Genomic DNA, 12,500 nt, shown 5'->3' on the forward strand with positions numbered 1-12,500 from the left:
TGAGGTGCACTGACGGCACTACGCACTCTACGGGGATCATCATCTGTGGTACAACTCTCTATTCTTCAACCATCAAACTGTAGACATTCACGTTCATATATACATATACAACAATAAAAAAAGCTTCTCTGTTTTCCTTTTTAGTAAGACTTCAAATTCTCGCTTGTCCTCAAACCAGAAGAGCAAAACTAACTCAGTAATCAAATCCTATTTCTGTCCATTGTTTCAAAATCCTGCTCAAGACTCCTATTAAAGAGAAATGTAGGCATGATTATTAGAACACAACCTCTGAAATTCTCGGATGTATTTCGAATTCTTTCTCCTGTTACGCTCACATGCAATCGATCGTGTTTTATTTTCATGAGGGACGTGACTGGATTAGCCAATGTTCACTACTGAGTATAGTTTTATTTATTTATTATTATTATTATTATTATTATTATTATTATTATTATTATTATTATTTAAGTAACAGAACAAGTTAAGTAAGTTAAGGGGAATAATTTGGAATTTACGCCTCTATTCTGGAGAAACCAAAAGCCGAATTTTGAAAGAGATAAGGTTTATTGCTATATCTTAGTAAAATAGTTAAGAAAACAATCGTGGTGGCTTTGAAACTCTCAGCAGATATGAACTCCCTGAACCTGAGAGAGAGAGAGAGAGAGAGAGAGAGAGAGAGAGAGAGAGAGAGAGAGAGAGAACAAAATTCAGCATAAGCTGAGAGTATTATAAATATAATAAATAATTTTGTAACGACAGCATCAATGGTCACTTCAAGTGACGTTTCTGCAGTCATCGCAAAATAGGAAGTAATTTTAAAATAATTTTTCCGGGGTAAAAGCCATTCCATGGGTGTCATTACCAATCATACACAAAGTGTGAATATACAGTAGTTGGGTGTATTTGTACGCCTGTGGATGAATGAGAAAATTATCACAGAATCAAAAGACAAAGGGAAATTAATAAAATCTGGAAAACAAGAGAAAGATTTCCGCTCCACAGGAGAGTGGAGAATACGATAACTGTAAACACTGATTCTGTATGAATAAGGCACTGAAACAAAATGGCCACGTTATTATATAAAATGAGGTAATTACTGTGACAGGTCTAAAACTCAGATAACATAAGCTTCATTCAAACGCCCAGTTTTTCTGAGTTCCAGTGACCTACTTCCTACGTATACTGCTAGATCTATTTAAAGAGGCTTTGTAAAAGAGTACTGTGAGAGTTACAGCCGTGTATGAGAGAGAGAGAGAGAGAGAGAGAGAGAGAGAGAGAGAGAGAGAGAGAGAGAGAGAGAGAGAGAGAGAGAGTGCAGTTTCGGGCTTCTGGAATTCAAGAAATAAGATTTTGCTGTATGTATCAATCTAACTTTTGTGATTAGAGAGAGAGAGAGAGAGAGAGAGAGAGAGAGAGAGAGAGAGAGAGAGAGAGAGAGAGAGACTGCAGTTTCAGGGCTCCAGGATATAAGATTAAGTTGCATGTGTCAAACAAACTTTTGTGAGTAAAAAAATATACATATGCTGACTGTACAATACCTCCCTACCTATGTTCTACACCAAAAAAGGGGTAATTTTCGTGAGAAAATTTTGTTAGGGATTTTTTCTATATATAGAGACAAGGGGCAATAATTCTCCATAATTCTCCCCCTCGGCAGAGAATATAATTTGAGACGACTAGCGAAGGGAGGCGCTTCTTATTCTTACGTGAGATGACGAAGCGATTACTGAAGGCACAAAATAATAACGCGAAGGAATGACGAAGCATTCCTTCCGTGACACATTGGTGTAATGCTTGGAATTAAACGCCATTTTAAGTGACTGACAGGATTCTGCTGTTTGCATTTTCTTAATATATAAGTCAACATTTCCCATCCAATTCATGGTCTGACTTGGCAAGTGTCCTTCGAACTGTAATTTGACTTAAGGCCCTATTCTTCGAGCATGCATTTTCTAATCCCCCCCATCTCGTAAGTCTCGTAATATCTCATTAAATTTAATCAAGTAGTACATCTTTTCCTTGGGGAAGGATGTTGTTATGTTGCTTGATATGCTCAGGGACGAGAGAAAGATTTATCATCTAAAACGTGTTGGTTCATCAACAGAAATATTGTCTTTTTTGCATTTAATGGAAACCTTGGAATTCATCAAAGTTCAGAGAGTATTATGAAATGTAATTATTTATGTATTATGCATGCATCAACAACGTCATGTCTGTGATGTAGCGCTGCAATACATATTCTCTCTCTCTCTCTCTCTCTCTCTCTCTCTCTCTCTCTCTCTCTCTCTCTCTCTCTCTCTCTGACTTCGTTTCTCTCTTTTTCACACTCGTAAAATTTGTACAAATAGTTCGTGTACAACATCTGGTGCGGTCAAGAAGAAAGATCTTGGGGCTAGCAACCTCACCCCTTAAGACTTGTTGAGACACCAGAAGCCTGTACCTTTCTGGACCACCCTTTTATAAAAAAAAAGAGGAAAAAGACGTTATATATAAATGTACACTTATATAAATATATGTGCATAAATAAATAAACAGATAAATAATATAATAGATAAATAATATATATATTCAAAGGGATAATTCGAATAAAATGCTGTCAACTGGGTCATTGCTGAGTCGGGAAGTTGGGGAAAACTCGCTGGTAGGTAAGCAGTTAGCTTGGCCGGGTATTTCCTTGGGTGCAGTTGCCCTCACGTTCCAACTTGCCTTTCAATTGAACGACCTGGGTTCGATCCTGATGTGAGTCAGAAATCTATTTCTGTTCCACACGTGATTGTATGTTGATTATTTCTATATATCTTCTTCTTCGTTTAACGTGCTTTTTCCCATTTTTTTTTATATGTGGTATGCACGATATATATGTGTATATATATATATATATATATATATATATATATATATATATATATATATACACACACACACATATATATATATATATAATTATAAATGTTTAATGAATAAATTCGTTATTGCATCAAATAAACCTAAGTGACATCTTCCATTCCAAAAAATCTCAAAAAGAAAAAAATTCAAAAAAGAATTTCTTCAGCTTGACATCAACCAAACTCGAAGGAACCCTATTGCGTTTGCGCAACAGCAAACCCAACCACAACTGGGTTATGACGTCATCACACGCCAATTAGAAATGCTGACCTGTTTAAGTCTCAAAACCAAACAGAACTCGCCCTACCAGATATCACCACACAATGGCGCGCGCCTAACGAAACCTTCCCCTTTACCGGAACTTTTATTCTTTTTCGGCGGGAATTGCCGTAACGCGTTTTGTGACGAGCGAGGGGGCGGAAGTGACGTCACGACTGTACGCCCAAAAAACAACGGGACATTCTCGCTGCAGGAGAGGGAGGATGTCGGGTGAAAGATGTGACACCATCTGACACTGGTGCTGTGTTGAGTGAGATTTGGGATGGTGGGGTTGTAGGTAGGTAGGAGAGAGAGAGAGTGAGAGAGGAAAGGGGGGAAGGGAAAGGAGAGGGGGGTCCAAAAATTAGGCTCTGGAAGGGGGTGGAGAGCTTTAATTGTACACAGTAACCCATTTGTATTGTTAGCTCCGGTGCGTTCGTATGTCCGTGTGCCTTATGGGCGACATTGTGGTACATATGTTCTTTCTCTCTGTCTGTGTGTGTTGCAATACATCGGACATTACGTGTGGAGATCCTTCAGACATTGCGCAAGAGGAATTATGGTTTAGTTTCCCATACTCCTTTTTACTTTTCGGGGGGACAACTTGTGTTAAATACACCCAGTGATACATTGGAAACCTGTTGCACATTCACGCTGCTGTTTCTTCGTCTAGTGAAACCTGAGTGGAAAGGCTTGGGATTATAGTTTAGTTCCACATAACCCTTTTTTAAAAGTTTTTTAAACATTTACAAGGTGAAAATTTGCCTTACATACACCCATTATTACATCGGAAACTTGTTGCAGAGTCATCCTGCTTCGTCTAGTGAAATCTGATTGAGTGGAAAGGCTCGGAATTATGGTTTAGCCTCCCATAATCCTTTTTGCAATTCTTTAAAAAACCTTCATAAGGAAAAAATTTGTATTAAATATACCCAGTGATACACTGGAAGCCTGTTACATTGTCACGCTGCTGTACTTCCGTCTAGTGAAATCTGATTGAGTGGAAAACCTCTGAGAGAAAGTGTCGAATGTCGAGCCAAAATCAGTCAGAGAACTTTCGTCATTCGAAATGTGATCTCTCCGTGATAAACAGAGACTTCAAGTTGCTGAGATAAGTAGGCGATTTATTTGTGAGTTTCTATTACACGTGTCAAGTTAAATGGACTTTACAGTGTATGTAGGTGATATTTTGAAAAAAAAAAAAAACCAACATGAGTGTATATTAACGACATTTTTGGGAAAAAATTACAGTGCATGTAGGTGATATTTTTGGAAAAAATTAGTGTATATTAATGATATCTTGGGGAAAAACTTACAGTGTATATTAATGGTATTTTGGGGAAAAAAAATTCCAGTGTATATTAATGATATTTCGGGGAAAAAAATAAGAACGCAGTCGAGTAATTTGTTCTGAATGTTTGTAATCAAGTAATGTAATATTTTCCCGAGAAGAATACATTTTTTTTTTCAGTTGTAATATTTTTAGAAGGGAATATTCATCATGACTCTAAATTCCATGGATTTTACTGTGTATATTAATGATATTTTGAAAAAAAAAATAGCAAGAAGATAGTCGAATAATTTGTGCTTACTGTTTGTGATAAAGTAACGTAATATTTTTCCCATCAAGGATACTGTTTACCTCTGTTACAACTCTGATTTCAAGGGAATATTTACCATGATTCCAAATTCCAAAAATTCCAAGCTAAATACTCGTCGTGGAAACTGGAATAACCTCAGCGACAAAGCACACCGACAACGACGCAGTATGTAGAAACAAACTATGCAAATCTATTATGGAAAGTGACATGACAGAGGAAAGTGCTTCATGTGTATTATTGTGAAGTCAGTGCCTATTTTTTTTACTTTATGAGTGTATAATTGCATAATCTCGCGATTTTATGTCTCTGACTGAAGAACAAAGAAGATGACATAAGCTTTGATCTTATAGAAAAGTAGCATCATATGGGTCTGAGAGAAAGAGAGAGATATCTGTTATTGCACCATTACAGAGCTTCAACGTAACATGAACGGATAATAAAGGAAAAGAGAATAAAATTCTATTTATCTTTTATAACAGAGGAACAGCAGTAGTTTCTCGTCAAATTGAAAAAGAAATCTTTGTAAGATTCCATTCGGGAAAACGGAATGAAAAAGACCACGTGTAGATTTCGGTAGATAAAAAAGTTATTATGTCATATTCAAACATCGGAAAATAAAAGGCAAAGAGTAGAATTTTGATAAAATGCGCAGTTCTTTATAAGCTCCTTTTTTTTGTGAGTGAATCAGCGAAAAAAGAGACTTAAAGTAGATTCTTGACTATTTATGAAACTGGAAACGCGCAAACACACGCACGCACCAAGGAGGATTCTTGACTAACGAGGAAATAAACAGCGTTTTCTTTTTTTTTTTTTGCCAAGGTGGCGAAGGTCGCTCCTGCTGCTTTTGGCTTTTGCTGTTGTTGTTGCCGCTGCTGCTGTTTCTGCTGTTCTGCAGCAGATGGCACAAGCCTCACGATTCGGCGAGGGCGGCGGGATACAAGCAGCCCCCTCCTTTTTTTTTGTTAAGGTAGCGAAGGTCGCTCCTGCTGCTTTTGCTGTTGCTGCCGCTGCTGTTTCTGATGTTCTGCAGCAGAAGGCAGAGGTCTCACGACTCGACGAGGGCGGAGGGAAACAGGCAACCCCCACCAGCAGTCTTGGAGACCGGCTGGGCGTGACGCCCAACGCGATAAGGAGACTTCGTCGTCTGAGACGTTGCATTGTGCAACCTGACGCCGGCCGGCGCTGAAGGTTTACTCCGCAGAGGGCGCCACCTTCCCCCCCAACCTCCGACGTCTACTGATTGATTCTGTATTACGTACTGGCGTCGCGTCACGAACGGGGACAACCTATTTGTGCCATTCGTTTGAAAGCACTTTTTTAATTCTGTCATTTTTTTATATTTATATATTTTTTATTGTCTTTTAAAAAGTCGATTGTCTGTGAATATTCGTAAAAAAATACGTGTCTACTTATCAAAAACATTTATTTTTATACTAATTTATTCAAAAGAAGGTTTTCTGTGTTCACGTATCAAGACAAGTTTTTTGGAGTTTATTAAACAGGTTATTGTTAATTTTTTTCTTTTAGCAATCGGAAAAACATTCTCTGCTTTACAGTAAAACCTAGCTGATTTTGTAAAAAAAAAAAAAAAAAAAAAAAAAAAAAAAAACTAAGAAACAGTACTTGGCAACTCTCTCATAGCGTGATCTTTTCATAATTTCATTATCAGTCGATGAAAAGCCTAAATCTGACGTGAAAGTCTTGCTCGATAACAAGGCTGAAATGTGAATTAAGTGGACACTGACGCTTTAAATTTAATGAATGATATTTAGTGATCAATAATAAGAAGTGCAATAGTTAAAAATGCCTAAAGAAAAATGACATAACTGTAAACGTTCATTTTCTTTACTGTTATTGAGTTATTATCATCAATATTATTGTCATTATCCCTTTTTAGACCTTTCATAAACAACACGGAATACTTTCCATCCCACAGAAAATTAAAAAAAGACATTAGAACCTTAACTAAAGTTTGAAACATGGCGAATCTACTCGCTTCCGAGTCGTGTCGACGAAACTCCCTGAAATACTGGACGGTGCTCTTTGTAAGTTCAGCCTTTATCAGCCCTGTGTCCAATGACAAAGTCATCAACGGCAAGCTGACTTCGGGGAACTTATATTACGGAGGAACCCTTTATCAACACATCCTTGTAGAGGAAGGGAAGCCTTATTACGGAAGCTCGGGGCCACATTATACCAGCAATCACGACTACGTCGATAATGGAGTTTACTACAAACCCGATTACAGGAGTGAGTATTGTTTCTGTCACTGAATGGGCTTCATTGTCGACGTTCTATGATAAGGTTAGATTTTCATTCTGTTGTTGTTTTAGTCACACCAAACGCTGCCAGTTAAAGGAACAGGATGGAATGGAATGTAAAATTTAGGTAGCAGGCCAAGCGATGGGATCTACGAGGTCATTCGGCGCTGAAAGGGAAATGTGAGTAAAAATGTTTTAAGGGCGTAACAGGAGGAAAACTTTGCAGTTGCATTACGAAACAATTGTTAGGAGAAGGTGGATAGCAAGATGGAAAAAAGAGAATAGGAACGGATGTACAGTAAAATGAATGAAAGGGATTGCAGCTCGGGGCCGAAGGGACGCTTCAAAGACCCTTAAGTAATGCCTGCAGTGCACCGCGTGAGGTGCACTGACAGCACTACTCCCCTACGAGGGTTGACAGTTAATAACGTTTCTCTAAGCTGCAGAATTTCTTGATATGAATGAGGAAATCTCAGTATTACAATGTACGATCAGCGTATATACGCTTGCTGATCAAATATTCGCTACATACGCACTTTCATAAGCATTTTCGATGAACTAGTATACAAATACGCGCATGCGCTCTTACCATGAAACCTCGCTTGAGAACGAGCAATTACAAAGTAAACCCGTGCAGATGATTGCATTTTTCCTGTAGGTTACAATCTCTCTCACTGTAATAAACATATTGTTCTAGGATATTGTGTTCGTCTAAAATGCTTCTTTTGTGTATTTTTTTCTATATAATTTCGACTCCGAGGAATATTTAAACTGTACTGTTTTCTGTAAAGATTTTACTAAAAATTTTGTGATAAAACTTAGGTTACAATTCATGTGTACTTACAACTCTGTCTAAGATTATGGGACTAGCTCATTAAAAGGAATTCTCCAAAAATACCAGAAACCCACCTTCTCTACCCCCACATCTACCAACCTTTCCTACTTATACATCTGCCAATCTTTTATACCTCTACATCTACCCACCTTTTCTACCTCTACGTCTACCCACATCTACATCTACCCATCTTTTCTACATCTACATCTACCCACCTTTTCTACTCTACATCTACCCACCTTTTCTGCTTCTACATCTACCTACGTATCCTACATCTACGTCTACCAATCTTTTCTACATCTACATCTACCCACCTTTTCTACTCTACATATACCCACCTTTTCTGCTTCTACATCTACCTACGTTTTCTAAATATACGTCTACCCATCTTTTCTACATCTACATCTACCCACCTTTTCCAACTCGACAGCTACCAGACCGTGCATTTGGGTTGTTCCCGAGGTGCACTGCTAACTTCCTTCACTCAAAAATGCCGTGAGAAATACTTTATTCAGCTGCTGATTATCTTCATAACTCCTTTAGCCTTCAAACTCTGAATTACGGAATATTTTTCCTTTTATAAGTGTTTCCATGTAATTTGATCCTACTTAACTCTACAAGTGACTGCTTTTGATGCAATGTTCACCACAGTTTTATACATCAACATTTTACCTTGATAAATAAGGCCAAATGAGGTCAATATGAGAAGATTCTTTTTTATTTTTTTTGCCATAAGTAATTCCATTTTAACTTGATAGATTAAAATAACTTTGTTTCTTGGTGGCTCAAGCACTTCTGTACTGTAGTGATTCAAATCGTTTTACTCGTTTTGTAATGAAATATAAGGCAAAATATAAAACGGAAAAACATCAAATAGAAATACAGACTTCAGGAAGGGTTACAAAATGGAGAGCAGCATCCAGATATAAGGATTTATAAGAAGAAACCATAATTCGAAATATAGAAGTACTGCTACGTCTTTGGTTGTTTCACAAGAAAATTATTATATATAATATATATATATGTACTGTATATATATATATATATATACACATACATACATACATATATATACAGACATACATACATACATATATACATACATACACACATACATACATACATACACACACACACACACATACATATATATATATATATATATATATATATATATATATATATATATATATATATATATATATAAAACGTACGTGTTTATACGCATCTCTGTGTAATAACTTTATAGCTACATCTAAACGTCGAAAGATCAGACATTAATAAATTTACCAGCCAAATCATTTTATGACAGTTCCTTGCCTCGCGCGTGTTAAACTGTGAAACAATTAAGTCCAAGGCGAGTAAAAGACAAAATAAAGTACTCTGATAAAAAAAACAACATTCTTCCGTACGATACTTGCATAAAAGTCAAAAGTTAAGAAAAAAAGTTAATAAAAACAAAAGGGGAAGCCATCTATCTCGTCTCAAGTCTCTCCCCAAGGTCAATAACAAGAGAACATCCTGGAAGGGCAAATTAACTCATCACACCTTCCGTAATTCTTACCTGGCGGACACCTGAACCCCCTCACTCCCGCCCCCCACTGACGATGATTCTGCATCACCTGTTTTGACAGGTGTCACTCATAATAATATGTACGCATTTATGCACATGAAGGAGATGGGTGTAATTTTGGAAAGTTTAATAGAAAGGGGGTTTTCATATTAAACTTATATTCTGTATGTGCACAGCAAACACCCTCGTTTTATTATTATTATTATTATTTTATTATTATTATTATTATTATTATTATTATTATTATTATTATTATTATTCAGATGAAGAACCCTATTCATTATTATTATTATTATTATTATTATTATTATTATTATTATTATTATTATTCAGAAAATTAACCCTTTTCATATGGAACAGGGGCCACGGACTTGAAATTCAAGCTTCCAAAGAATATTATGGTGTCGGAAGAAGTGACAGAAAGGAAAAACAATGCACATAAAACAAATATAGAAACAAACACATGTCATTCATTTTCTAAACCGTATAAAAAATTCTTGAACAGTAGTGGAATGAGATATAATCAGACAAAAAATAATTAACACTCTACTTTAATATGAAAAAAATCCATTATTTCAGTCATTGTATTTATTTTACTAAACTATCATCAGTACGTCTCCCCATTAACAAATAATTCACTGTTCAGTTGTAGTATGACCCTTTCTAACTCATAAGCCAATTCCTCACATATTTATCCTTCCTTCACATTTACTATTCATTATGTGACATAAATAATTCAACCCATTTAAATAACTTTAGTTTTTTAACACACGCATCTAACAAAATCTCTCTTCGCGTATCTAACAGTCATCTTACTGATACTCTCACAAAAATATGCTTTTATTTAGTTTTATTCTTGTTATTCTTTCTGTATTTCTCATTATATGCTTTCTGTTACCTCTTTCTCATGAACACCATAATATTCTTTGGAAGCTTGAATTTCAAATCAGTGGTCCCCGTGGTGGGCTTGTTTCATACGAGTAAAAGTTAAGTATACCTTAGTTTAACCAGACCACTGAGCTGATTAGCAGCTCTCCAAGGGCTGGCCCGAAGGACTTATTTTATGTGGCTAAGAACCAATTGGTTACCTAGCAACGGGACCTACAGCTAATTGTGGAATCCGAACCACACTATATGGAGAAATGAATTTCTTTCACCAGAAATAAATTCCTCTAATTCTTCATTGGCCGGGCGGAGATTCGAACTCGGGCCTAGCAGAGTGCTAGCCGAGAACTCTACCAGTTCATCTTCTGAATAATAGTACCCTTCGAAACTTTAACCCATTTCCATGACTCTGCATCTCTTGAATATCGTGCCTGTGCATCACCCGAAAAGACCAAGTAATTCGAGTCATTTTTTTAAAACTCATTTCCTTCTTTCTTTTTATTCTCCAATTTCTTCCCAAATAAGTCTCACATTTCATCATACGTAATGTTACCTACTGAGGGGCAATGTCTTTTGTAGTATATTTTTCTCCTTCGGGTGGCTGTTTTATATGGGTTGAGTTGAGTAATACACTTGTATATTATTAATTTTGTATATGTGTTTATCAAATCTGTATGTATAATTGCCTTTGTAGTTTACTCGCTATCGACAATTAGATACTCGTCAAAAGAGGGGTATATATATATATATATATATATATATATATATATATATATATATATATATATATATATATATAAATTCATATATATATATATATATATATATTTTATTTATATATATATATATATATATATATATATATATATATATATATATATATATATATATAGAGAGAGAGAGAGAGAGAGAGAGAGAGAGGATACTTGTTAACAAGGACTTTCACACAAACACAAACACATACATGTAAAATATACACACACACATATACACACATCTATACCAGTGCGCGCGTGTGGTGTGTATGTACTTATATCTATAAGAACGAGTATAAAAACATAAATATATACATAGAGAGAGAGAGAGAGAGAGAGAGAGAGAGAGAGAGAGAGAGAGAGAGAGAGAGAGAGAGCGAGTCTGCGTGCCGCTGCTACTATTATTCCTGCATGCATAAGAGTAACGCTATCTTTGGGTGTGACGAGCGTAATGCGCGCCCATAATGCTCAGCGAAGCGTTATGTCACGTCTCGACAAAACGATTTGTATTGTCAATGGGTATAGTGATTATGATGATGATGATGATGCGGGGAAGGGAGGGGATAGTGAATTCATTCATGGCGTTCAGGAGGGCGGTATAGCATGTGAAAGCAAGTTTTGCTTGCGTGGAGGAAAGCATGTTATCGAGCATGTGCTACTTTTTCACTTATACTTTGATAAGTAGACGTAATATCTTTTTTATAAGTTCGTTATACATCTGGTCATTCAATCAGCAAAGTTGGTTCATGTTGGGATTGGTCAGTAGCTGGATAGGTGACCATCAACAGAAGCTAGACGCCTACAAAACTTCATTTGCTCTTTAAATAATGCACTACGACAATTAGACGTAATATTTTTTTTATAAGTTCGTTATACCTCTCGTCATTCGATTATAAAAGTTCAGTAACGTTGGGTCTGGTCAGTGGCTGAATAGGTTACCACCTAGAAAAGCAAGCTGCTTACAACTTTCATTTCCTTAAGAAGCGCGCTGTCAATTTCTTCGTGATTACAACACCCGACACCTACCACGTGAATATTCTCTTATAATCCGTGGAGCAATGGGTTGTTCGTTCCGTCGGCTTTTTCTTAACGAAAATAATTATCTTAATTATTGGTCACCACTAAACGTCCCATATCGAGACGTCATTCTGCTAATGAATAAAAGAAAAAGATACAAGTGAAACCTCCGGAATTTGAATGCGTTACTAAGTGCTTGTTGCTGTGACAATGCTACTTTATCAGCCGTTAATTATAATGCATTACGTCAATATAGATTCATAATGGCACATTGCATTCCAACACCATTCACGGAACACTTATGAAACCAACAATACAGGTAATACAGGCAATATCCATTTTTCTGCCCCATGAATCCTATTCTATGGTGTTATGCTCATCTTTTGAATACGAGAGGGGCTATTTTACCTTACCTAAATAATGACGAAG

General features: G+C 36.4%; 2 protein-coding genes across 5 annotated transcripts in view; one reads left to right on the top strand and one right to left on the bottom strand.

The window, feature by feature from the left end:
- Positions 1–12,500, bottom strand: part of LOC136845301 (uncharacterized) — a 567,827-nt gene that overhangs the window by 74,803 nt on the left and 480,524 nt on the right. The gene's annotated exons all lie outside the window — the stretch shown is intronic.
- LOC136845297 (uncharacterized) overlaps positions 1–12,500 on the top strand; it is a 105,086-nt gene that overhangs the window by 56,275 nt on the left and 36,311 nt on the right. The window contains exon 1 of one of the 3 annotated variants that reach the window (XM_067115490.1): positions 5,897–6,995. The exons of the other annotated variants lie outside the window; for them this stretch is intronic. Coding sequence (XP_066971591.1) covers positions 6,725–6,995 — 271 coding nt within the window. The 5' untranslated portion in view covers positions 5,897–6,724. Of the gene's footprint in view, positions 1–5,896; positions 6,996–12,500 lie in introns of those variants that run through there. 3 annotated transcript variants of the gene reach the window in all.

The sequence above is a fragment of the Macrobrachium rosenbergii genome, chromosome 13 (genome assembly GCF_040412425.1).
Source record: "Macrobrachium rosenbergii isolate ZJJX-2024 chromosome 13, ASM4041242v1, whole genome shotgun sequence".
In the NCBI taxonomy this organism is placed as follows: Eukaryota; Metazoa; Arthropoda; class Malacostraca; order Decapoda; family Palaemonidae; genus Macrobrachium; species Macrobrachium rosenbergii.